The sequence below is a fragment of the Neomonachus schauinslandi genome, chromosome 3 (assembly GCF_002201575.2).
Source record: "Neomonachus schauinslandi chromosome 3, ASM220157v2, whole genome shotgun sequence".
NCBI classification, from domain to species: Eukaryota; Metazoa; Chordata; class Mammalia; order Carnivora; family Phocidae; genus Neomonachus; species Neomonachus schauinslandi.
The window spans coordinates 172170708-172198127 of NC_058405.1; the positions used below are offsets into that span (position 1 = coordinate 172170708).

The window sequence follows — 27420 nt, forward strand, 5'->3', positions numbered from 1 at the left end:
ATCGGCTGAGGGAATACTCCAGTCCGAGATGGAGTTGGTGGCAGCAGGACAGAGCCTTTGTGAACCCCACAGAGCTGACATCACAAGCAACTTTTTCAGTCATGCTCTTTTCCACAGGGGAGTGGAGGGCCTACTCTTGCAGGGGTGGGGGAGGTGTAGGGGGAGGTGAAGGAGAGACCACTGATTGTCCCTTTTGACTCCTTTCTTTTTTTTTTTTTTTTTTTAAAGATTTTATTTATTTATTTGACAGAGAGAGACACAGCGAGAGAGGGAACAGAAGCAGGGGGAGTGGGAGAGGGAGAAGCAGGCTCCCCGCAGAGCAGGGAGCCCGATGAGGGACTCGATCCCAGGACCCTGGGATCATGACCTGAGCTGAAGGCAGTCGCTTAACCAACTGAGCCACCCAGGCGCCCTTGACTCTTTTCTCAAAGCATCTTTAACTGTCTCAAGTCCATATCGGGGCCTGTTGTAATTTCAAAGGATCTCTTACTCAGAAGAAACTGCCTGTTGTTTTGATGCTTACATTTCTTTTAAGTAGTGAAAACAAATCTTTTCTTCTAAAGTCAGAATATAAAGCTTAACATGTAAAGGGCTAACTCAGTGACTACTTCAGTATTCCAAGTGTAGTCAAGTGTACACGACTTGTATAAACTTCTTTGGTGTTTTTGACAAGTGGACTTCAAGACCTGAAGCTCTTCGTCATTTGTAGGGAAGGGAGGAGCAGACCAGTTGGTGTGGGAAGCTTGCAAAAATATTTGGTCACTGTGGTGAAAAGCAGAAACTTGTAATAGTTGGCAGATTTGTCGAGGGTGGGTTCCGTCTGCCTCAATACCTGTTTATTGGGTTGGTGAATAGATAACAAGCCACAAGCGTAGGTATTTGTTACCTTTCAAAGCTGCAGGCACTGGCAGCTTTGATTTTTCCAGCTTAGCAACCTTGCTTTCTTTTGTGGGGGAGAGTTTTTAATATGGTTTATCTGTACAAGGAAGTATTACTACTATGGCATTTATAAACTGAATTCACTTTAAAAAAAAAAAACAAAAACAAATCTTTATTGAATACTAACATTGTGCCACGAGCTAAAGATCGAATAACTCACTGCTTGAAAGGACCCCTCTCCCCCAGGGGAGTGAGAGGAGAGGAGATGCAAAACCAATAGGTACAATAGTGATGGGTACAAAACACTGTGGGGAAAAGATTTCTCACAGGTGGATGACTGAAGGGAGGCTTCACCGAGGAAGAAAGGGGATGTGTGATGTGACGGGGCCATGGCAGGCAGAAGTAGGAGCATGTGCAGAAGCACGGGAACATGGAGGAGGATGCTGGATTTGGGGACCCCCAGCTAGTTGCACTAGGCTGTGCGGGGAAATGATGGGAAAGGTGGCAGGGAAGGTAAGCAGAAGGAGGATCATGAGGCGCCAGTCCCTTGGAGGTTACCCTGTAGGCAGTGGGAAGTCCCTACAGGGTTTTGTCAGCAGGTGGGTGACAGATCTGTAGAAATGGGCTCTGATGGTGGCACGGAGACAGAGGGGAGACCAGTGAGAAAAGCTGCAGTGGCCCCCGTGAAGGCCTGAATTAAAGCAGCGACAGGGAGAGCGGAGAGGGAAAATGTAAAGGCAGAGGAGGCAGGACCTAAGGTACTGGATGTAACTGAGGAGAAATCAGAATTGGAGAGAACAGGATCCTAGCTTGGATGCGTGGAGGGATGGGGTCACTGTCAATGACGATGGGGAATACAGAATGAACAGCCAGAAGAGGCAGTTCGCGTATTTTTGCAGGTGTTAAATGTGAGCTATCTGTTGGCTATCCCAGTACAGACACCCAGTGGGAAGTTGGAGGTAGGGATACAGAGCCCAGGAGAGAATTCAGGACTTGAGAGTCCTCTTCGTTCGGGTAGAGATAGCAGTGAATGAGATCCCCTGGGGACCGTATGTTACGGGAGAAGGTAAGAGAACAGTCCTGGACACCAATGTATGAGTGAATAATTAGGGATAGACAGAAAGAGAAAATGAAATGTTCCTGTCACCACTACCACCACCACCATCCCCACCCAAAAAAAAGGCAGAGAGGTCAAAAGAACTAGGAGAAGCTGGTGCCTTGGAAAACACAGGGAGTGAAGCCTGTCCAGAAGGAAAGAACCACAAGTCAGACGCTGCTCACTGGTGAGTGAGGGTGGGCATGGCCAGGGCCTTCGGGGTCTGTCCTGAAGTCTTTGCTGACTTTGAGGGCCTCGCGGCAGTGGAGTAGACCAGGGCTGGAGGAGGAAGCTCTACTGACGGAGGGGAAGAGAGAGAGGACACGGGAAGCTAACGAGGATGTGGGGCCCAGGAACATTTCCTTTGTAAATGAAACATTTCATAGCTGAGAGAAAATGAGCTGGGAGTAGGGGGCAAAAGTACGGAGAGGTTAACCATCAATTTGTTGACAACAGGTTAATTTACTTCTAATTTTGGAAAGAAATGCTGAAAGATACATTTTTGGGGAAGTGTACCATAACACCTGCCTCTTAAATCGTTGATACAGTGTTGGTAAAATCAACATATTGATAACTTATAAGCTAACCATGTGGCCTGTGGATTTTTTTTTCTAGTCTTTTTCATATTGTAAAAATCATATCAAGGAAAAACAGTTGCTTAAAATAGAAATAAGTTTAAGATTATAATCTCAGCTCCTTTGCTATTAAATAGTGTTACTTTCTCATAACCTCAATTTTTGAATGAATTGAGATTTTTTGATTGAATGAATTTGATAAGTATCCTGCTTAGTTTTATCTAAAATGCAACCTTTGAAAAAATATGAGTGGTTGATGCTTTAGAACATCTCCTGTAGGGTGATGACACTGTTTGAAAGAATTGCCTAGAATTGATACTGAAGATCTGGAATATTTTTCAGTGGGGGGGGGTTGGGTAGGATATTTGTCCATTGTTTGTCCTAGTTCTTTTCCCAGAAATGTCATTTGAATATCACAGAATCTTCCAGAGTAGTCTGCTGTGTTGCGTGTGGGATTACTGCTTACATCTTGAGGGCTTTCTAAGCTTTGTAGGTAATTTAATGACCTGAGGGAGAGCACTGTGAATTAAGAATTATGCACAAGAAGGTTGGGGGTAGATTCATAGGGTTTGAGATCACTTTGATTTCTCCTTTTGCTTCACATTAAACGAGCTGATGTTGTTGATGCTCAAGGGAACCTCAAGTAATTAGGAAAGAGGAAAACGGGAGTGAGACTCTGAGACAAATGAATATACTATGGAGAAGGAAGAGTGTGGTTTGGTGTACTGAGATGAGGGAGCAGCACATGAAAGTTCTAGAGGACATCAACTCATGATATTTACTATTTAAGCTGAGGTTTTTTGTTTTTTAGAATGGAGACTTCTAGCTTACATTTTCTACAGGGTAGGAAAACAATCCATGGGGTGGTATAAGTCATATACCTTGTGATATGAAACAGTATTTTGAATTGTAAGAACTTTTCAGCTCCCTGGTTTTTTTTTTCTTTAAAATTATCAAGGTTTGGGCGCCTGGGTGGCTCAGATGGTTAAGCGTCTGCCTTCAGCTCAGGTCATGATCTCAGGGTCCTGGGATCGAGTCCCGCATCGGGCTCCCTGCTCTGCGGGGAGCCTGTTTCTCCCTCTGCTTCTCTCTCTCTCTGTCTCTCATGAATAAATAAATAAAATCTTTAAAAAAAAATAAAAAATAAAAAAAAAAATAAAATTATCAAGGTTTAAGTCTTCTAAAGGTGGGAATAGTAGGAGTCTTGTTCTCCAACTGAATTTTGGAATGATTCTCTAGCAAAGGAAAGAAAAGGTCAGTGAATTGATAGTTTCATTTTGCTTACCTCCCTGTCCTCCTCCTATTGTTTACCTTCCTATATTCCTTTGAGAGTTTTTACTTTTCTGGGCAGATGCTGGCATTGCCAAAGCCTGGCTTCGTAGCCGGAAAGCAGTACTGGTGACTGAATGGAATGGCTTGTCCAGGTTTCCACTCATGGGAGCAGTGCAGACCAGCCCTGGCCTTGATCCTGGCCCGTCCTTGGTGCCGCTTCCTGACACTTGTATCAACAAATAGAGTCCCGGGAAAGAGTCCCTCATTCCTTCAACCAATACCTGTTAGCTGCTTATTATGTGCCACCCACTGTTTTTGGTACCTGACATTTAGCAGTAAACAAGACAAACAAGATCTCTGGTTTTAAGAGGGGAGGTTAAATAATAAACAAGTAAAGTATAAGATAAGATAATTTTAGATATGACAAATGCTTTACAAACTATAAAACAGGGGTGACGGGAAATAGCTGGGCGGCAGGATGGGAGTAGAGTGTCAGGGTAAGCCTCTCTGAGGAGGTGGTATTTGAGCAGAGAATAGAAGGATGGAAAAGGGCCAACTCCGTGAGATCTAGGGGGAGCCCTATGAGCCAGAGAGAGTGATAAAACAGGCCCCAAAGCCTGGGCTGCACTGGCATGGGAGTGAAGCAGGAAGAGCCTGTCCTAGCTGGGGTGGGAGAGTGAGGGAGGCAGATGAGGGAGGCGCTGTGGTGTGCTTGACTTCTTCGGGTGTGGGAAGGGCTTGGTTTAAGACGGCTTCAGCTATGCGGGACAGTGAAAATAGATTCAGCGAACCCCGTTGGAAGGTGATTGTAGTGACTCCCACTCGAGAGGTTGGTCCCCAGACAAGAGTGCTGGGAGAGCACATGGACAGAAGTAGATCGACCAGTGGAGAAGAGCCCAAACTCAGCACTCTGGGGGTTTGGGACAGACCAGTACTCTGTCTCTCCCGCAGACTTCTCCCTGGGACTCACCGAGCTCGGCAGCTCCACCTGAGCCCCGTTTTCACTTGCTACACACTGTTGTCTAAGATTATGCCAGGGAGAAAGCAGTCTGCTGAGGGAAGCCAAAAGGATTAGACGCTTCTGGAATGATGCGTCTTAGGGAGGCTTGCATATTGTCTGGGTGGTAGAAGCAGCAGCCTCTTTCTGTAAGATGAGCCTCTTCTCTAAGAGGCCTGCAGCTGATGGCACTGCTGGGCTCAGATCTAGTTTACAGTTGGTTGTAGATGTTGCCGGTGTCCTGCTAACCCAGGTGCTTCCGAGGCCACCTCTTTGTTCCCTGTTACAGGTGGTAGGAATCCTATAGCCCTCGCAAACTAAACACAGAGGATCTCCGATCAGAAAAGTCTAGTGGTGGGTATGATGTCTACATCTGTGTTTTAAAACCCTTCTTCCTTTTCCACAGTGTCTGCTACATAGAGCTTTACATCCCCAGGAGCCTCTGCCCCCTATTCAGCAGCATATTTTGAATATGCTGGACCCCCCCACTGAGGTGACAGCTAAATGTCAGATTCTGCTCTCTAAAATAAAGACCGTTTTCCCTCTGACTGAAGTCATCAAGAAAAAGGATCAAGTGACTGCTCAGAACATTTTCCAAGACAAGTAAGTACTCGATGTAGTTGCACTTGACATTGGAGTACGTAAGACTGGGCAGTCTTAGAGGAGCTCTGGAGTTAAGAGTTGCATATGGGTCTGTGGTTGAAGGAAGAAACCTTTTGATGTTTGACCCTTGCACCGAAAGTAGTCATTTCTCCTGTCTGTCCACTGTAGATCTATTATCCTTACAAATTCACCTGGAATTTATTTTTCTTTTCTTTTTTTTTTTTTTCTACCTGGAATTTAGAGCTATCTTTTGGGTTGTTGATTGATGTTTTGATCAGCATCACATTCTTGGTGATTTATGTTTAATAGGAAGGCTAAACAGTTTTTGAACATCTAAGACTAACTTTTCCTGTTTTTAAAGTAGGTGCTGGGACTGAGAGGACAGGGCTCAAGGTCGTAAGTTTTTTCAATTGGGAGGCTGGCATCAGAGAATAGCAGTGAGATGTTTAGAGGAAAAGTGGGAGGAAGGATGAAAACCTGACCCTTCTTTAGCTGTGCTCTTACTATATCAGTGATGTACTTGGGTATACCAGGAGTGAGGGATTTGTAGTTTAAGGACTGCAAAATGCTTTCCTGTGATCAAGCTTAAACCAAATCAAGCTTTCAGGTAGCTAAATAAGTTTTTTCCCTCATCAGATGCTGTTCACAGTCTGTGTCAGTTTCCATTCAAAGCAAAACAAAAATCGTAAGAAGTTGTTGATGACCCCGAATCATTTAGGTGTGTAACATTGATTTTACCAGGTGTGGGTTCAGTTATTGGTGACTTTTCTCCCCAAATCAAAATGATCTATTCATTTCTTTAGGTTACATTCTAAGATTCAGTTTTAGACCATAATTTTTTTTTTCCTTTTTTTTATTTCCTTCCCACACCTGTATCTTTATTGACAGACTAAAGCATATTGTTTGTAAATACCCCTTGGAGGAGTACAGAATAATTTTCAGAAACCATCACAGGGTTCTGTAAATTATTAATTTATTGAATTATTTTCCACGTTGAATAGAAAGCTTTGCATGTTCTGTGACTTTTTAGAGGTTAATACCCCAAGCTTTGTCAGAATTGGAAGGGAAAAATCATGGGATTGGTATGTTCTATCATGTGCGTTCCTAACACATCCTGGAGAGCTGTGCGTTTCTTTTTCTTCTACATAGGCAGACTGTCACTAAAAATCCACTTTCCCTCTGCTATCCTCATCTGCTGTATCCCTCTGGATTAGGATTTTAGAACAGCTCTGTACACTTCTGAGTCCCTTTCTTCCCGAGACAGGTTTGCTGTGGTCTTGCCACAGTCATGTGGCTGTTCTCTGTGTATTAAAGCTCCAGTGCATGATCTTGATTACCTTCTGGTGTTGTGGGAAAGAAATGGGCTGTTTTTCCCTCCTCCTGTTGATTAAAATGTAAATTATCTGGTTAAAAAGCACACCATGAAGGCCCCGAAGACTGTTGTTCTGTGATTTGATCCCTGCAGTGATTACACCTTCAGCTCTGTTCCTCCTGCTCACTCTTCGAGGAAGCCCGAGCGCATCGCGGGCTGCTTGTGCTCTGCTTCCATAGTGGTTTGCAACATTGCCAAGTCATCGGCCTGGGGCCTGGGGATTATCTCGCTCACACACACATACTCACAGGCCTATTCTCAACCCTTTCTTCTCAGAAATCTTCCAGGCTTTTAAGAACTGCAGAAATGACTCATTTAACAAATATTTATTGAGTAGTTCCTGTATTTAAGAAGAATGACTCAGTCCCTTCTGCAACGTTCTTAAACCCCTCAATTTTAATGATGAGGCTTCAACCAGCTTTAGAGGTGGTCTCCCTACTGGGGAAAAATTGCTAACAACTGGCTTTGTTTTTGTGTATATTCAGCACCTCCATATTCACAGTACCTAGTTCCATTGTAGAGGTGAGGGGCTAAGACTGGGGAGTGGGCAAATGTCTGTGCAGGAGGTGTCAGGCCAAGACAAGAGTCCTGAGCTGGGAATCACCAGTTTTTATTCCAGCTTTGCCACTCTCGATCTGATTTTGGTTAATTTACCTTTACAAGAGTTTCTCCATCTAACAACAGCCTCATCTCAAGATATTTTAACAACGAAATCACAGATACTGAAGCAGTTTGAGCTATTTGAAAGGAAGGCAGGAGTCAGAACCCAAAGCAATAATAGTATCATTATCCAATAAAACATTGAATATTTGAGAAGATTAGTATTCATGCTGGACCTGTTGAATCCTGAGTGTTAGGAGTGATTTCTTCATTTCAGAAAGGTAGGAGCACCATCTGACAATGTAGTCCAAAAATGTTCTATTACCCCTACCATATAAAAGTATTGCTTCCCTCAGTGTTGCTGCACACCCTTGAAACGATAATGTTGTCTCTTAGACAGGGAACTTCAACACGAGAATTAGGACATTGGAGGTCTAATCTTGTTTGGGCAGCTAACTCATATGTGATCTTGATTTCTTTTTGTCTCTGTGCAGATGTAGTCTAAACTTTCCTCCTCTTTTCAAGTCCCCTAAGATCCTCCCCACTTACCTTCAGCGACCAACCTCACCTGGTTACTGGTATAGACCTCAGACTCCAGAGTCCGACAATGTGAGCTGGTCCCCTTGCTCTGCAGTGTGACCTTAGGCACAAGCTGCTTATCCACCTTAAGCCTCAGTTTCCTCCTGGGTAGATAGGGATACTAGGAATAGCTCTCATGGAGTTGTCATGAGGGTTAATTGAGTAATATATACTAATGACTGCTGCATGTCTAGAACCCAGTACAGTGCCTAACACATAGTAAGCATACAGTGTTGGTGAGGAAATGACTTACCAAATCTTTGTCATGTCCCTGGCATATTCGAGATGACTCCAGTGGTGATAGCGGTGTCATAGGGATGATAGAGACCCGTAGGTGGGAATGCGTCAGTACTGTGGCCCATTTCCTCTAAAAATATACCTGTGCTGCGTCTGCCTTCACTTACTTCTTTCCTTTTTTCTTTTTTTTTAGATTTTATTTATTAATTTGAGAGAGCGATTGTGCGTACAAGTGGGGGGAAGGGGCAGAGGGAGAGGGAGAAGCAGACTACCCTACCGAGCAGGGAGCCCAGTATGGGGCTCGATCCCAGGACCCCGGGATCATGACCTGAGCCGAAGTCAGACGCTTAACTGCCTGAGCCACTCAGAAGCCCCAACTTCCTTCTTTCGGGTCTCAGTGGAAAGGGGGTACCTCATCCTGTCCAAAGTCCGTCCTTTCACCTGTGTCCTGGGATGCCATCTTCTGTCTCATCTGATACCTCTGTCCACTAATAATTTCTTCCCTCTTTCTGTATTTTCATCTTCTCCCTCCTGACCAGCTCCTTTGCCTCCACGTTAAATTGTATTTCTTTCCTCCAAATCAAAATACAGTCATGCCCTCAGCTTTCTCCCTTGGATTGCTGCCTGTTATCATCTTCTTTCCTTCCATAAGGTAGGCTTATTGGAAGAAAAGTCCACACTGCTGCTTTTCCCAGCCCCCACCACTTCCCTGCAACCCATCTTCCATAAGACACTAACTGGGAAATTTCCTTCAGCCTGGCAGTCCTTTCCTTTCCTGACCTCCTTGTAGCACTTGACGTTGTCAGTTATTTTCCCCCTTGGGACTCCTATATCTTCCTTAACTTTAGCTTCTCCAGATTTTTCTTTCTAAACCTTTGCAGTTTCCTCTCAGATGCCTCTGACAATGTAGTCCAAAATGTACTGTTACCCCCCCACACCCCCCGACCCCCCGTCTTAAGTATTGATGTTCTGTCCTGTAGGACTCCTTCTCAGAAAGAGCTGACATGTATTGGACACAGGTGTGTGCGCTGTAAACATGCCTTGCCTATGTGGACCGTCTTGGCCGTTCTGGGGAGTAGATTCTTCTGTTAACTCCTTCTTAAAGCTGAGGACACTGAGGCTTCGAGAAGCTAAGACACTTGCCCAAGATCACAGGGGGTTAAGTGTTGGAGAAAGGGTTTACACCCAGTCTGACTCCAGAGCTTGCCTTCCCAACCATTATGCCATATTGCCTCAGCAATGCATGTCTCAAGACCTTTTATTATTTCACGTACAGGTCTTCAGAAACTACTGAATATCTGTCTATTCTAATATGCTTCCATCCTGTGCTCTGAACATCTGAAGTATCTATAGATCCCTCAAGTTCAGTATGTCCAGAAATGACTTCATCATCTTCTGTCTCCTGCCATGCTCCCTTCAAACCCTCTTCATGCTGTTATTCTGTGTTTTAGTGAATGACACCTAATTTCCAGGGAGCCGATACCTTTCCTTTACTTTCCATGTCTGATTGGTTTACCAAGTTGTGTTAGCTTTACCTCAAACCTCCTCCTCTGCTTCAGGTTAGTATAGTGGCTAATAGCACTGATTTTGCAGCCAAGTAGAGTTGGATCCAAATCGAAGCATTTCCCTTCAATGGTAGTTAAAATTGGCAAGTTGCTCTGTGCTATTTGCGGTAACAAATAGGTACCTTTCAGAGGCCCTACGGGAGAGTGGCTTAGAGTACAGAATTCATTGTGGACCCCCTTACTAACTGTGTGCTTTAGACAAGGTCAGGCCCTTTTGAACCTTGGTATGTTCATTTGTAAAAGGTCAATAATGATAGCTAACTCTTAAGGTGGTTGTGAAGTTTAACTGACTTTTTTTTTATTAACATATAATGTATTATTTGTTTCAAGGATACAGGTCTGTGATTCATCAGTCTTACACAATTCACAGCGCTCACCATAGCACATACCCTCCCCAATGTCCATCACCTAGCTAACTGAGGTATTTTAAATATGCTTGGTGTAGTGACTAGCCCATGGTTAATGTTTAAAAAAAAGTTAGCTCTTATTAGCATCTCCCACTGCCATTGCTCTTCTATAGTCCTCAGTTTGGCCTGCTTTGCTGAGATAACCCCTTAAATGATTTCCCTTTCAGGTCTTACGTGTTTCCAGTCTACCGTGCATTTGCTACCTGAATGATTTTTTTTTTTTTTAAACAAATCTGATCACATCAACGCAGTGATTCTTAATCTTTGTGTGTGCATATGATGGACCCTTTCAATAATCCGATAAAAACTGTGACCCCTCTGCTGGAGTGGAGGGGGGTGGGAGGGAGGGCGCTGCTGGGTGATGGACATTGGGGAGGGTATGTGTTGTAGTGAGCACTATGTATTATGTAAAACTGATGAATCACAGACCTGCACCCCTGAAACAAATAATACATTATATGTTAATAAAAAACAAAACAAAACAACAGCTGTGAACCCTCTCCCCAGGAAAATGACCTACCATACTAAATTTTGCATATAATTTCAGGTGGTTCACAAATTCCTTGTTACTATCCTTGGACACCTGATTAAAAACTTTTTCTTTAGTGGCTTTCCATTAACAGTGGCTTAAGATCAAACCTAGAGAAAAAGGAGAAACCTAAAAAAAGAGAAAACCTAGATAAGCAGAAAGAGAAGAAGTACCTATTCATAATCCAGCTCCCTAGAGATCCACTTTCTTTCCTCACACTTTGTGTGTGCATGATTTAGATACAGTGGTCCCCCCCGCTCCTTATCCATGGGGAATGTGTTTCAAGACCCCCAGCGGATGCCTAAAACCATGGATAGTGCTGAACCCTATCCATGCTATGTGTTTTTCCTATATACACATTACATACCTATGATAAAGTTTAAGTTATAACTTAGGCACAGTAAGAGATTAACAACAGTAATAGAACAGTTATAATAATATACTGTGATAAAAGTTCTGTGAATGTGGTCCTTCTCTCAAAATGTCTTGTACTCTACTCACCCTTCTTGTGATGATGTGAGATGATAAAATGCCTACATGATGACATGAAGTGAAGGGAATGACGCAGGCATCGTGACGTAATGTGAGGCTCCTGTTGACCTGCTGTCCCTAAGTCATAAAGAGAATCATCTGCTTTCAGACTGCAGTTGACCGTGGGTAACAGAAAACTGTAAAGCAAAAACCATGGACGGGGGGGGCTACTGTATTTTCCATCCCCCTTTCTCACTACTTCCCAGCCTGCCTCTCATGCCCCAGCCCAGTACAGCTACTGGCTAGCCTCTTAGAGGGACATGCTGTTTACCACAGTAGTTTGTTAATCGCTTGTTCATATATTTATCTCTTTTGTTTGGTGAATTTCCTGAAAGTGTTGGTTGTGTATTACTTTTTGTACATTTAGAATCTAGAGCCTAGTGTAGTGGCCAGCATATAGTAAGTTATTAGGTAAAAGTTTGGCCAAATAGATGAATTACAAAATATATACATATTTATAAAAGACAATAAGAAAATGAGAAAGAACAGTAAATTATTCTGACATCCAAATGCAGCAGCTGTTGACATTTGTATGTCTGCTAGGGTCTTGCATGGATAATTTCTATCTTCCAGAGCTCAGCTTCTTCAGGTAATTTTGGGATGAGAGTCATTGCCCTTTCCCACTAGAGAGAGACATTATTAGTTTAATATATGTAAAATTCCTAATAATGCTATTAAATGGTTCAGTCTTGAGAACATTAACCATACTCAAATTTTCACTACTTTCTGCTTATTATCTTTACCTGTCCAGTCCTGGAGGATTGATATACATGTCTCTTTGTCCTTCCTTCCCTAGAACCATATTTTGGAGGGTGTAAGAAATTCTTCATGCGATTCAACCTTGTGTTCTCACAGAACTAAGCATAGCGCTTTATATGTTTAATGCTTTTTAACAGCACTATATGAGGTGATTTGCATTTTTAGAAGACTGTAGATGAGTAGTGATATGCTCATGGTCCTTTTCATCATAGTATTTTTCTGAGGAGCAAACTGAAGACCAGCGAGGGGAGTCATTTAATAGACTTTAAACTCTATATATACGAAAATTAAGATACCAGTCAATACCTTTAAGAAGACGTAAGGGTCCAGGGTTAGTCAGTGGAAAAAGTGAGACTTGAATCTAGGAGTACTACGTTGTCTTTCTCTTGGGAAGAACTGACAAAGGTTCACTGAGATGGCTGTGACTCTTTTAAAAGGACTCTAATTCTGATGGAATTTCATGCTCCCTTGGGCTTGTGCATTTTTCCTCTGTTTCTGCCATCAAGGCTTTGTGTGGTTATTTCTTATTCTACTTGAAGAGCTCTGGATGACTCACCCCTTTTCATGTTTCCTTGTCTCTGTCCTTCTGTCTTCTACTTCTCTTTCCTTCTCAAAGGGAAAAAGGCAAGTGTTGAATGGAAAGATGTCAAGTAATAAAAGTTTTAATTCATGTTTATGAGTCTGTAATAATTACTTCAGCCCTTTTATCTCATGGTAAGAGACTCTTTATTGAAATACCATTGAATAAGCCAGCTTATGCCTCATTTTTCTTTGTTTTTAGGATGACCTCTTCTTCAAGGCTCATTCTCTGAAGGTTGGGCTTTTGAACAAAAACACTTGGTTACTAATTTCCCTTCTCATTCAGCCATTTCTTGACCGCTGCTTTGGCCCAGATTATTTGTCTGGGAGAAAAATTCTATCTCTATATTCAGCAGCTTAAGGGAGATTATGGACAGAGTCTTTGGATCTGTTTTTCTTCTCCTTTGCAATTAATTTTCGTCCTCCCCTTGACTTTAAGGCAGGCTGTTGAAGCCAGCATGTTCCTTGAGATAAGATGTTTGATACAGTTCCTTGGAATCATCTTTCCCTTACTACAGAGATGCTGTTGGACTGTTAGCATATTGCCCAAAATAGAATTAGGTTTATAAAAGAACAAATTAAAGGGCTTTTTTTGAAAGTGGTTTTTTATAGTTTAAGCACTATTAAGAACAAGGTCTTGCATATTTAATTAAGGATTGTCTAGTAAGTTTTGACAGCTGTGAGCAGAAGCTTATAAAGCTCTCACATATATGATGGAGAAGATGGGGTATTAGACCCAAAGGTCATCCATGTCCATGGAAAGCTAATAGCTATCAATTCTGAGACAGAAACTAGCAGATGGTATCTGAGGGGTACATGGGTCTCTTCCTGAAATGCCGGGTTTCCTTTACCATTGCTTGCAGTTTCATCTTTGGAGGGGGCTCTGTGCTGCGGCTGCGGCTGCTGACTTCTCTGGCGCTGTGAGGCAGAGCCAGGGTGGCTCCTGTCAGGCCTTCGGGAATTTGGGGCTGCGGGGGTGGGGGTGGGGCAGGCTCTTCGTCAGCAAGGACTAAGTGCGGCTGTTTATTTTTGACACTTGAAAAATAAACGTATACTTCATGGGTCAACCAAGTCTGGTTTTTGTATTGTGTATTCTGTTCTAAGAGAAAAAATCCGTTTATTTCTTTTCCAGCCATGAGGAGGGTCCCACCTCTAAAAAACTGAAGACTGAGGAAGGGGAGGCCTGCTTTAGCATCTCCAGCCTGGCTGAAGGAAGTGTCACCAGTGTAAGCAGTACTTTCCCAGGGTGCTTCCCGCCTTCCTGGAAGGTTGGGACTTGGGGTGGGGGGCAGTGCGGAAATGCATCAGTTTTTGTTAGTCCTTTAATAATTCACTTTCTCTGGTGCTTCTAATATATGAACCATGTACATCCTTCACACACTTCTTCCTTTATTGTCAGGGAATTACCTACAGAAATCTGTCCTTGACACATGTGCGTAGAGCATGGTATAATATGCAGTGCATGGAATAGCTCAGGTAGCACTTTTGTTAGAGATTTTTTGGTTGGCTTTACTTTGCAGCTTTCTGTTTAGTTAAAACGATCGGATAAGTGGAGGTTGATGATAGGAGTCTTAGTCTCCGAATTTGTAAAATTTAAGAGCATGACTTCTCTATTTCTTTTCTAATATGTAACTTCGGAACAGGCTTCACAAGTTTAACATTTTCCCAAACCAAGTACCCTTTAACACTTGAGATCTTCTTTATTTAATGAGAAGGTTTTGGAACTTGAATATATTATTTTCTGTTAAGTGGCATTATTTTGAATCAGTGAATTTTAAAAATTGTCCCTTACTAGCCAAATGCACTAGGAAGGGGCATGCCTTTTTTCCAACCTTAAAAAGGAATGCTCTCAGGAAAACTGAACATCTGAAAATGATTTGGATTTTTATTTCAGTGTTTTATAATAAAAGAAAAAAGATCATGACCTTATTTGTTCTGAGAGCTTTTCTGACTGCTATCCCAGAGCAACCTGGAAACTTTAGTACATTTTTTACCAAAGTTTACCAGCTGTAATAGAAGCCCATTGTCTTCTCCCCAGTGAGCTGAGTGATACTTTGGGCTTGTTGAGGTTGGGACTGGAAGATTTTTTTTTTTCTTTTTTTTAAGAGAGGGAGGGGTGGGGAGGGTGAGAGGGAGAGAGAAGGAGAGAGAGGATCTTAAACAGGCTCCATGTCCAGTGCAGAGCCCGACACGGGGCTCGATCTCACAACCCAGAGAACATGACCTGAGCCGAAATCAAGAGTTGGATGCTTAACTAACTGAGCCACCCAGCTGCCTCCAGGTTGGGACTGGAAGATTAAAGACCTATGTATGATCAGGAAGTGCCATATAGTGTGCAGAGTTTCATCTTTGAAACTTTCATACCTAGCACTGTGGTAAATCTTTACACAATATCTGCTTTTATTTTGGGGGGGGACATGTGCAGCTGGACATGTTTGTATGTTCTACCAAAACTTCAATGCCAGAGAGACTTCAGCAGTCCCCACAAAAGGGCAGTTCAGCAAACCAAGGATCAGGCAGTTATTTCTCATGTCATCTGCAGTGGGGCAAATATATTCTGAACGGACCCCACACTGCAGAATCCTCCCCTTCCTACTTGTTGGGTGTCTGGATGTACCAGCACTGTGTCACATAAGGCCTTCTGGCTGAGCTGACTGGTGACTTGGGTTGTAGTACTTCTGACCTCTCTGGAAAGAAGTCCGCTTCCATAAAGAGAGATAAGTGAAAGTACAGATGGCAGCTCTTTGGCCACAGGAATCTGCCTGCTTTTAACATAACCCTGGAAATGGAAATGAATAGAAAGGACCTTCTCTTTGTCTTTGGTTTTATTTTATAAGAGCACGCTTACTACATTAAGCCGTCTCGTATTGCTGGGGTGCTGCCAAAAAGAGAAGTGATCTGCGGGTTTATTGTCTGTGTGTGCATTCTAGGTCGGAAGTGTGAATCCTGCTGAAAACTTCCGTTTTCTAGTGAGGCAGAAGAAAGCCAGCTTTGAGGAAGGTGAGTGCTATGCTGTTGCCTCTGCATTTAAGGGAAGATAGATAATTAGGGTAATGGATTTATACTCTAGATTAAGAAGTGTAGCCTTTTGTTGGTATCCTTATACAGCAGGTTTCTTTCCTCGTGGACCTTTGTGATTGTGTGTTACTGGTGAGCTCATCAGAGCAACACTCTGAGCACGTGAGGGTAAACTCAGCACAGGTCTGCCCAAGTAGGAAAAGAGCTAATTTGTAGGTCTTTTTGTTAAGAAAACTGTAGGCCGGTACCTTAGAGCTCTTGGTTCCACTTCACTGAAGTTCTTTGGGGTCTTGTGAGTGAGCTTGGAATAAAACATTTAAAAAATATATTTTTTCGAGAGCACACGAAAGCGGGGGGAGGAGCAGAGGGAGGGGGACAAACGGACCCTGAGCTGAGCACAGAGCCCAGTGCGGGGCTTGAACCCACAACCCTGAGATCATGACCTGAGCTGAAATCAAGAGTCTGATGCTTAAATGACTGAGCCCCCCCCAGGTGCCTCTGGAATAAAACAGTTTTGTGTCATGTCTTCCTCTTTTCAGTGACCCATAATTCTTGTTCTAGGCCTAAGGGTTTGAGCCTCTTTACACAAGTCCCAGAACACCGTCCTGCTGCCCCTAGATTTGATCTTTCTGAAATTGACTACATCCTCACATTTTCTTTTTATGAATTAATAACCTAGAATTCCACTTAGGCTTGGGCTAATATTTAAAGTTTCCTGGAATGGACAGAGGGTCTGGGACCAACATTCATTCGCTTGATTGTGTTCAAGTACCTGTTTACTCTTTAAGGAGAGGCGGCTGGCAGTTCTAATCCTGCAGGTTTGTGCATATGAGAACATTGTGTTCATTATTGCCATCCAGGGTCAGGCCTGTCCGTGTGTTTATGTGAACGTGTGCACAGAACTTCTCTCCCAACTTCTTGGCATTTTAGGGGGAGAAATGACTCCTAAATGTCTAGGAAACCCTACGGTTTCTACTTTGATCCTCTGCAGTGCCTGGCACAGGTCTAGGTTACTTCTTGAGAGTCTGAGAATCCTAGCAAAACGCCTGGGCTTGTTGTGCTGTTGCCCATAGGCAGTCGTGACCACCTGAGCCCCAGAGCATACGGTCTCCTGGACCAGTCCTGCTGGCAGGAACACCAAAGGCCAGCCCATGAGAATTTCCGGAGGAAGACAAGCTTCGTTACTATGATAATCTATATGTTTTGTGTTTTGAGGTGGGGAAAGAGCTTTTTGCCCTTTTAAGAATTGCCATACAGGAGAAAAGCTCTTGAGTTTAACACAAAACAAAACTACATCTAAGTAGATGAAGGAGATCTGAAATTAAAGTGACAGCTTTCCAGAAGGATTGGTGGAAACAGTACTTCAGAATTTCTCTGCTGCATGTATGGGGATGATCAAAGGAGGCTTTCATAGCATCCCTACCTGTGCTGTTTTCTGCTTGGCTGCATATTATGACTGTGTTTGGGAGAATGCAGAGACATTACTGTGGCAAGTCAGCCAGCCGTTGTCTGTCATGATTACCGTGTTTTTGAAGAAAGATGGAGGCCTTCTTAGCTTTTGATTATATGTTGTCGATTACCTCGGCCAAAGGCAGAGGTCCTCCCTTTGGAAGTGACTAGTCTTTCTGGCTGGTAGAGGTGTGGTCTCTTCAGGGACTCAATCTGGCACGGTCACGAATGTAAAGGCAGGCACTAGTGTCTGCTGTGTTCAGGTCATTGTGCTAGCATATTCTGTATATAATAGCATGTGCTGAGCTATTATATTCTTTGTCTCAGTTATCCCACAGAGCACTCTTGCAGTCATGTGAGCAAGTGGAGAAGACAGTAGAGCTTTTAACAGTTGGTGCCAGGATTTTCTGAGAAAAATAATTTTTTTTTTAATTGGGAGAATATTTTGGTAACTGCTTAGGGTAGAGGCTGAGCCTGTCTCCAGCCTGGTGGTTAGCCAGTCAGGGTTCAGAGAAGAGGGACTCTACTGACATCATAGAAGTAGAAAAACGGGAGCTAGTTCAGGAAAGGAAGGGCTGAGTAGAAAAGAGAGGGAGTGAATGAATTTATATAAGGACACAGTGTTCAGCAGTGTGTTCCCAACTCATAACTGCCAATATTCACTGTCAATAAAATTCTGGATTCCTTGGTTTGAGAGCTCTATCTGGGGAAACTGGTGAAGAGACAAAGAGTTTTGGGTCTGGAATTACTTCAGGCAGAGCAGAGAAAGGACCTGAGAGCACAGGAGACCAGAGTCTGAAGGGCCCCATGAGAGAGTAAATTCTTAAGAATTTGCTCACATCTTCAGAAAACAGTGTTTCCGCAGGCCATGGAATTGGGGATTCAAAGCAGTCTTGTGAAAGTAACAAGGGCAGGTGACCCCTACGTGGCATATAAGTTACAGTAGGTAGCATTCTCCCCATTTTATGCAAAAAACTACGACTAGGAGAGATGAACTTCTCCCTAAATCACACAGGGATTCAAATCCTTGTCTTTTTCAAATACTGGATTTTTCTACTTAACCGACTGTTTCTCCTGTTTCCTAATGCCCTCCTTTCCTACACGTGTTTGTTGTTGTTCAGACATAAGAAGGTCATGTATTTTCAACCTTGTGCCTGTAGGTAGGACTTTTGAGGAGTAGACCGTCCTTTTATGTTGAATGTGACTGAGCCCTGGTGTGCTGCTAGTGGTGTGATGGTGGGTTCCCTCTGTTCCTCCGTCTAGGACTGGGTCAGTCAGAGCTCTGCAGTGACCTCACAAAGGCGGACTTTCTGCAGGGCTGTGGGAAAATGGGACTGCCCACCTGTGAGCAACCAGTTCTGTTTTATGGTCCTAACCTGGCTTCCCTTTTATCCTTCCTTTCCTTGCTTCAAGCTCCAGAAATTTTGTTTGTTCATTACTTTTCCTAGCTGTGTTCTGCATGGGCATCTCTACTAAGGCCCTTTGTGAGTGAAGACTCACTTTCCCTGAAGCCCAAAATTGTCCTCCAAACTTGAAGCTACCTTTCTGGTATTGCTCTCCTCTGTCCCTCCCAGGGATCTGTACCTAGGGCAGAGGAGGGAGAAGCTCTTCTCTTTTCTCCAGTAGATCTGCTTTTTAAATTCAGTTGCCAAAAGCATGATCAGTAATAGACGGTAAGATTGTTTTACCCTTAGAAATTGACCTGTTTACCTATTATTATAAACTAAAATATGGGTATAATTTCTTTCCATCTGGCTTAATAGTACAGTCATACCTAGAGTTTTGCGGTCCTGTCCCCTTGACACTAGCAGTCTACAGTAGGCATCTACGCATTTTCTTACCTTCTGGTTTTCAGTGAGGGATATTTCTTGTCCAAAGCTTATTGGCATAGAGGAGATGACACTGAACCCCGGGAACATGTTCTTTCTGGCTGCTGATGCTTCTGTAAGCTGTCTTTGATTCTCAGGTGCTCCTCTTTTTCTGATCCCCTTCGTTCGCCCTCCCCACCCAGCCCACCATTCTCACTGCAGTTTTACAAGAGAAAAATTCTTGACCACAGCCATATGCATAATAATCATTTCTCAGTGGTGAAAGTAGACTTGTTTCTCTCACACGGTATTCATAAGTGCATCAGTGCCTTCATCCGTGATATCTGTTATCTGCAATTGTGGGTTATTGGAAGAACCTGAGTCCACAGCGTTCTCAGAGACTCCTTGAATCCGGGTTATCCCTTTATGTGAACACCCTCCTCCACCAGCTGTTGGAGGAACACCATGGATTTCAAAATCCTTGCTCCTTCCCTGCTTTTACTTAGGAAGAATGCTAAAATGGTCAAAAGACAGCAAATTAGAGGAGGAGGAAAAGCCACATTATTTCAACCCTCTAAATAATTCCTGTGATCAAGATAAGTCTGAATTGAGATGTTCCCACTAAGTATGAGATATTATGTCAAGTAGCTTAGATGTACCTGGTGTCTCAAAAACAGGTTCTCTGAGGACCTTCTGAGTCAGAAAGAATGGAATGTAACTTTGTTCTCTGGACCTTGTTTTGCCACTTAGATTGTAAGTTCTGGGGGTGCCTGGGTGGCTTAGTCGGTTGAGCGTCTGCCTTGGGCTCAGGTCATGATCCCGGGGTCCTGGGATTGAGCCCCCCCATAGGGCTCCCTAATCACTGCTTCTCCCTCTGCCCCTCCCCTTGTTCATGCTCTCTCACTCGCTCTCAAATAAATAAAATCCTAAAAAAATATGTCACTTAAAAAAAAAGAAAGATTGTAGGTTCTGTATTAGGCTTCCAAATAGGGGTAGGGTGGTGGAGCTCCATTCCACCCAGTTGAGTTCACAGGAGCATGGTTGGTTTAAAAAACAAATCTGTCAAGAAGAGCCATCCTAAGCAAGAATGGTATGGACGTTTACCATTAGATTTAAGTACAGGGAGCAGGAGTGTGCACATACCCATCTGATTAGATGATGATCACTTTATTTTCTGGCTCTGAGGCCTTTCTTTTTTTTCTTGAATCTGTTTTGTCTCACTTTGTTCGGACCACTTTTCATCCTCAAGCCTTTTTGCTTTTGTTCTCCCATCTACCTCATTCTCATTGATTATCAAACAATATTCCTTCAGTTTTAAAGAGTGTTTCTTAAAATTTACCAACACAGGATGGAACGTGGTAACAGTTCATGATAAAATTAGATCATTCATCAAAGCCAAATAGACATTTTTTTCAGTTCCATTTCTGTATGGGTTGACACTGTCCCAGGTGCACAGTAGCTTACTTACATGCATTATATGACTCTCCGCCATGAGGCAAGCCCTGAAGAGTGGATCCCCAAGAATTGAGACTTAGGAGAGATTTCCTCTGTGTGTGTGTGTGTGTGTGTGAGAGAGAGAGAGAGAGAGAGAATGGGCCTGTTTATGTAATCTTGGGTATGGCTTATGTAACTTATCATAGCTCTTTCCAGATAAACGTAGGAAGATAAGAATATGGCCTTTTTCTGTTTTACACAGAGCTGGTAAATTTAAGAAAAATAAGTTCTGTCGGATATCTTGAATGTCTTGAAAGAAGGATAGTAAATACAAACAGTAACTAAAATTGTAAACATCTTCAGCCCTATAAAAGTTGTGTCATTTTTTAGCAGTGTGACACACTTTCTTAGTCCTTTCCCAAAACAGCAGTGACACATCTAGTCAGGAGAGAGAAAACACATGATTATGGATTCTAGAGGCTTAGTCCATACTTCATATTTCTTATCAATATGCCACTTATTCCCTGGATTCCCTTTTGACTTGTTTGGTTTTAAATTATTAAACCCCAGAACTTGACTGTCAGGGTTATTTTATGTCTCATTCATCGATGACAAGAAGTCTTAGTTGGAAACAGCAATCCGTTTCTTTGGAAGTGTAAAGGAGACCCGCTACAAGGGTGTGTTAGGATTTGACATGGTAATTATGTAGCCGTGACCCCGAGTGTCTCACTCATGGATCTTCTTGGGGGTGGACTGAGGCCCGGAGTCGTTGACTTTCCACTGATGACTGCAAATGTGTGGAGGACACTGGATCTTGTGGCTTAAACTTCTTCATGGGTTGCCTACATTTCATTAAATGGCACAGCACTGCCCTGCAGTTTACATTTTAATATAATAAAACTAGTCAACCAAATAATTAAAATGAGATTCTTCAAATGAAGACAAAAAGAAGAAAGAAAAAAGACATGACACCGGAAGCAAAGACCGTCATACACACATAACCACTTTGAAAGTCTTTTTGGTTTTCATCAACTCTCCTAAAAGGCTTCTATCCATTCTTACTCAGCTTTTTAAATTCTTTCAAGTTCCTGTCAATCTGTGGATCAGAAGATGTCTAATTACAGGGTATGATTCTTGTAAAATGTAGCCTGGCTATCTGTTAAGAAAGAGAGCCAACTGGTAGCATAAAAATAAAAGGCTGTTTGCTGTGGGTATGTTCCCAGTGAGCACGAAGATTTCTTCCTGAGAGCATTAGAGGGGGTCTAGATGCACTCTGCCACAGCAGAGTTCCCACTCTCAGCGTTTTGTTCTCTCCTGTCAGGCAGAGGTTGCTTGCCTTAAACCTGCTGAGTGGGTGTTTTTTTTCCCCCCTTTTTATGTTAGACATGGAAAGGGTATTTTTCCCTCTGGCTGAAAATGTAGAACTCACATGACCACTTTCCCCGCGTCAGAACACCCAGAAGAGCAGTCTGGTCTGAAGCCGCATTTAACATAGTGACCCGTCGGCGTGCCATCATGCTCCGGGCCCACAGTGCCGCGCGAGGCAGGTGCTCACAGGCGGCTCTGCTGGGAACTCGGATTAGTGACGGGTGCTTCCCAGGAAGGGTATGTTCTCCAGCTTGCTGTCAGAGTTCACCCTTGCGCTGCGTGCTAATGAGTGCGATCTAGGAGGCAGAGAGCAGTTGTACTTAAACACTTCCGTTCTTGCCCTCAACCTCCTATAAATTCTGCGCCTCTTGCTTGCATGGTGCATGATCGTCACGCAGGGCATTGCACTTGGTTCTCCTTGAATTGGGCTGTCCTCAAGATTGCTTCCTAAGCCCAGCTGGTTGAAGAAGAAAACTGATTTCAGATTGTGCTGATGTGCAAACTGCTTTAATCAATGACTTAAAGTGACTGCTCGTGGCAAACAACAGAAGCTCTTAACCAATTAAGATGTTTAGGAAAGGATGTTAGGCTTTTGTTAAAATAGTCACTAATCAGCCGAAATGTGTTAAGAGGAGCCTAGAAACAGCTTGGAGTCCCACTTAAATGCAATAAAAGTGTTTGGGCCCTCCCCTTTCAAATTGCAAGCCCAAGGCAAAAAATATGCTGACACAGAAAGAAGTGGCAAGTATAATTTGATACAGTTAGTCCTGTCTGTTAGGCACGTCTACATAAAACTTTTAAAAATGGCATGCTTGTTTTTTAGGCTAGAAAAGGGAAGGGAGTTTTGTTCAGATGTGGAGCACGGTTTCAGTAGGGCTTGAGAATATTGTTAGCATGGATGCCTTTGGACAGCGGAGAATAGTTAACTTTTTTTTTTAAACAATTTTTTCACTTTTTTTTTTTTTAAAGATTTTATTTGTTTATTTCACAGAGAGAGAGAGCGCACAAGCAGGGGGAGCTGCAGAGGGAGAGGGAGAAGCAGGCTCCCCCGCTGAGCGGGGAGCCTGATGCAGAGCTGGATCCCAGGACCCTGGGATCATGACCTGAGCCGAGGGCAGATGCTTAACTGACTGAGCCACCCAGGCGTCCCAGCCTTTTTTTCTGTTTTTTGTTTTTTGTTTTTGAGGTCATAAGGTTCAGATGAGATCATGAGGGTGGAGCCCTCATGGGATTGGTGACCTTATAAGAAGAGACATTAGATTTGTGCTTTTTCTTCTCTTTTCTCTTCCTATCTTTCTTTTCTCTCTGCCGTCTGAGAATATAGTGAGAAGGTGACGACTGCAAGCCAGGAAGAGAGCCCTCACCAAAACCTGACCATAATAGCACCAGCCTCCAGAACTGTGAGAAAATAAATTTCTCATGCTGAAGCCTCCTTAGCCCATGGTGTTTTGTTATGACAGCTTGAGCTGACTGATACACGCCCATTTTCATTTCCTTTGTCAGATTAAACTGCTGAAATCTTGTAGTTTATCTCTTTGTGTCTTTTAGTGGTAATGAGATGCAGCTGAAACACTCAAGATAGCCACTGTAGGCCATTGGAGTCAGGAGCCATTTCTCATGAGCGTGATCTTTTTGATAGTTCCCTTGTCCTTGGAATCCAGTAGTGTTTCCTTGGGGCACTGAGGATAAAATTCGCTATCTGAGCTTTAGCAGTTATTCTATCGTGGAAACATAGTGGAAGCATCCTTTCTGTCTGTGGTAGATCTCCACAAGTCTCTGCGCTAATTCTATGTGCAACTCAGTGATCTTTTGTAAATTTATAAAGTTATATGATCATCACCGTAATCCAGTTAAAAACTTCTCTCTCACCCAAAAAAGGTCCCCCTGACCATTTGTAGTCCATTCAAACTATCACCACCCCAAGTAACCACGTCTGTTTCTATGGATTTATCTTTTCTGTAAATGGAACACTCATTATGCAGTCTTTTGCATGTGGCTTCTTTTACTTAGCATAAAGTTTTTGAAGTTTGTTTATGTTGTAGCATGTATCAGTAATTGATTTCTTTTTTTTTTTTTTAAGATTTTATTTATTTGAGAGAGAGAGAGAGCACACAAGCAGGGGCAGTGGCAGAGGGAGAGGGAGAAGCAGGCTCTCCGCTGAGCAGGGAGCCTGATGTGGGGCTCTATCCCAGGATCCTGGGATTATGACTTGAGCCAAAGGCAGAGGCTTAACCGATTGAGCCACCCAGGCGTCCTGAATAATTGATTTCTTCTTATTGCTGAATAATACTCTGTTTTATGGATATGCCACATTATGTTTATCCATTCACCAATTGATGGGTATATTTGGATAGTTTCCATTTTTTAGCTATTATAAATAATGCTATGAAAATTATAGGTCTTTGTATTTTTTTGTTTTTCTTGGGTGAGAGTGGAATTGCTGGGAAGTTTATGTTTAACTTTTTTTTTTTTTTCAAAGATTTTATTTATTTATTTGACAGAGAGATAGAGAGAACAAGTAGGCAGAGAGGCAGGCAGAGAGAGGGAGAAGCAGGCTCCCCACTGAGCAGGGAGCCTGATGCGGAGCTCGATCCCAGGACCCTGGGATCATGACCTGAGCCGAAGGCAGCCGCTTAACCGACTGAGCTACCCAGGCGCCCCTATGTTTAACTTTTTAAGAAGCAGCCACGCTCCTTTCAAAGCAGTTTTACCGTTTAACATCTCACTGGCAGTGAATGATGGTTCCACTTTCCCCATATCTTTGATGACACTTGTGTGGTCTTTTCAATTATAGCTATTCTGATGGCGATGTGTTGGCATCCCTATGTGGTTTTAATTTGCAGTTCCTTAAATACTAATGATGCTGACCTTTTTTCAGATGGTTATTGGCCATTCATATATTTTTCTTTGGTGAAATGTCTATCCGAATCTCTTCCCCATTTCTTAATTTAATTGTCTTATCTAGATGTGGAGAATTCTGTATATATTCTGGATACAGGTCCTTTGTCAGATATATGGTTTGCATATATTTTCTACAGTCTGTGGTTTATCTTTTCAGTGGTGTCTTTTGAAGTATAACGTTCTTTTGATTTTTTAGATTATCAGTTTTTCTTTTATGGATTATCATTTTGCAGTCTTACATAAGAAATCTTTGCCTAGCCAAGTCTCAAAGATTTTCTTCTGATAGGTTTAGGTCTATAATCCATTGAGTTAATTTTTGTAATTTTGTAAATGGTTATGAGGGTGAGTATCCTAGATGCATTGTTTTTCAAAGGGTAACCAGTTGTCCCAGCATCATTTATTGGAAAAACCACATCCTTTTCCCATCCAGTTGCCTTGGTATCTTGTTGAAAATCAACTGATCATACGTGTAAGAGTTTATTTCTATACCCTTCAATTCTCTTACATTGACCTATGTCTGTTCTTCATTGATACATTATTTTAATTACTTTAGCTTTATAGTAAGCTTTGAAATACTATAATATGTCTTCAATTTTGTTTTTTCCTAACATTGTTTTGGCTAATCTAGGTCCTTTGCATTTCCATATAAATTTTAGATTCAGCTTTTCAATTTATAGAAAACATCCCCTGGGATGTTGATGGGGATTGCATTGAGCATATAGAATAATTAAGGGAGGAGTTCCATCTTTTTTTTTTTTTTAAGATTTTATTTATTTGAGAGAGAGATTGAGAGACAGAGAGCACGAGAGGGGAGAGGGAAGAGGGTCAGAGGGAGTAGCAGACCCCCCCGCTATGCAGGGAACCCGATGTGGGACTTGATCCCGGGACCCCAGGATCATGACCTGAGCCGAAGGCAGTCGCTTAACCAACTGAGCCACCCAGGCGCCCGGGAGGAGTTCCATCTTAACAATATTGAATTTTTTAACCCATGAACATAGGATATTTTTCCATTTATTTAGGCTTTTATTTACTTTCTCTCCATAGTGTTTGTTGTTTTTAGTATTCAAGTCCTGCACTTCTTTTGTTAAATTTTTGTGAGTATTTTATTCTTTTTAATGCTATCACGGATGGAATTTTTTTAAGTTATTTTTTGGATTGTTTGTTGCCAGTATATAGAAATATTGATTTTTGTATATTGATCTTATATCCTGCAAACTTATTAAACTTGTTTATTACTTCTAATTGTTTTTATATACTCTGAATTTTCTTAAGAATTTTTTTTAAGATTTTATTTGAGAGAGAGAGGGAGAGAGAGAGAGCACAAGGAGGGGGAGTGGCACAGGGAGAGGGAGAAGCAGACTCCCCACTAAGCAGGGAACCCGACACAGGGCTCGAACCCAGGATCCTGGGATAATGACCTGAGCTGAAGACAGACACTTAACTGACTGAGCCACCCAGGTGCTCCTATACTCTGAATTTTCTACATGCAGGATGATATTGTCTGTAAATAAAGGCAGTTTTATTTCTTCTTTTCTAATTTGTATAGCTTAAAATTCTTTTTCGTGATTGTACTGACTGGAATATCCAACAATCATAGAATGATAAGAGTGATTAAGGGGAAAGCTCTTAGTCTTTTACCATTAGTATGATGTTCTGGTTTTTCTCAGGTTCCCTTTATCGACTTGAAGATTTTCTTTTTTCATTCCTAGTTGGTTGAGAGTTTTTATTACAAATGCATGTTTAATTTTGGCAGATGCATTTTTTTTGATGCATTTTCTATATAGAAATGATAATGTGAGTTTGATTCTTCTGTTAATATGCTATGTTATTATATTCATTGATTTTCAGTTGTTAAACCAGCTTTGCATGCAGAGATAAATCCCAGTGGATATATATATATATATATATATGTATGTATAATTCTTTCTCTTTATGTTCCTGAATTCATTTTGCTGATACTTTGTTAGGATTTTTGTGTATATGTCCATGAAGGATTCCTTTCTGTAGTTTTCTTTTCTTGCAGCATCTTTGGCTTCGATATCAGGGAAATACAGGCCTTATAGAATGAGTTGAGAAGTATTCTTTCTTCCCCTTCAAGATTAATATTATTTCTTTTCTTTTTTTTTTTTTTTTTTTTTAAAGATTTTATAATATTATTTCTTTTTAAAATATTTGATAGAATTTGCCAGTGAATCCTAGGCCAGGGTTCTTCGTGGGAAGCTTTCTAATACTTGGTTATTTTACATATTGTAGGTTTGGTCAGATTTTCCATTTCTGCTTCGTGGTCAATCTAAGTAAAGCTTTATGGTTTTGCTTATCTTTTAAAGATCCTAATTTCTGCTTTTATTGATTTTCCATTATTTTGTCTTTATTTCATTGATTTCTGCTCTTGTCTTTATTATTCCCTTTCTTCTCACTTTGGATTTAACTTGGTCCTCTTTTTCTAGTTTCTTAAAGTAGAGCTTAGATTATTAATTTGAAACCTCATTTCTTTTCTAACGTAGGCATTGAAAGCTATACATTTCCCTCTAACCAGTTCTTTAGCTGCACACCATAAATTGTGATACATCGTGTTTTTTATTGTCATTCAGTTCAAATGCTTTCTTATTTCTTTCATGATTACTGCTTTGACCCTTAGATTATTTAGAAGAGTGTTTAATTTGCAGATACTGGAGATTCCCAAATTTCTTGATGTTGTTGATTTTTATCTTCATTCTGTCGTAAGACATATTTTGAATGGTTTCAACTCTTCCAAATATATTGAGACTTGTTTCATGGCTTAGCCTATACTCTGTTCTGACGAATGTTCCATATGCCCTTTAAAATAATGTATATTCTGCTGTCATTAGGTCGAAGGTTCTA

The 27420-nt window shown here is 42.0% G+C and overlaps 1 protein-coding gene across 2 annotated transcripts in view; it reads left to right on the plus strand.

Annotated features, from left to right (window-relative positions):
- XRCC5 (X-ray repair cross complementing 5) overlaps positions 1 to 27420 on the plus strand; it is a 90371-nt gene that overhangs the window by 35051 nt on the left and 27900 nt on the right. For both annotated transcript variants that reach the window (XM_021702788.1, XM_021702789.1), the window contains 3 exons: positions 5226 to 5422; positions 13713 to 13806; positions 15511 to 15580. In XM_021702788.1, coding sequence (XP_021558463.1) covers positions 5226 to 5422; positions 13713 to 13806; positions 15511 to 15580 — 361 coding nt within the window. The remainder of the gene's footprint in view (positions 1 to 5225; positions 5423 to 13712; positions 13807 to 15510; positions 15581 to 27420) is intronic.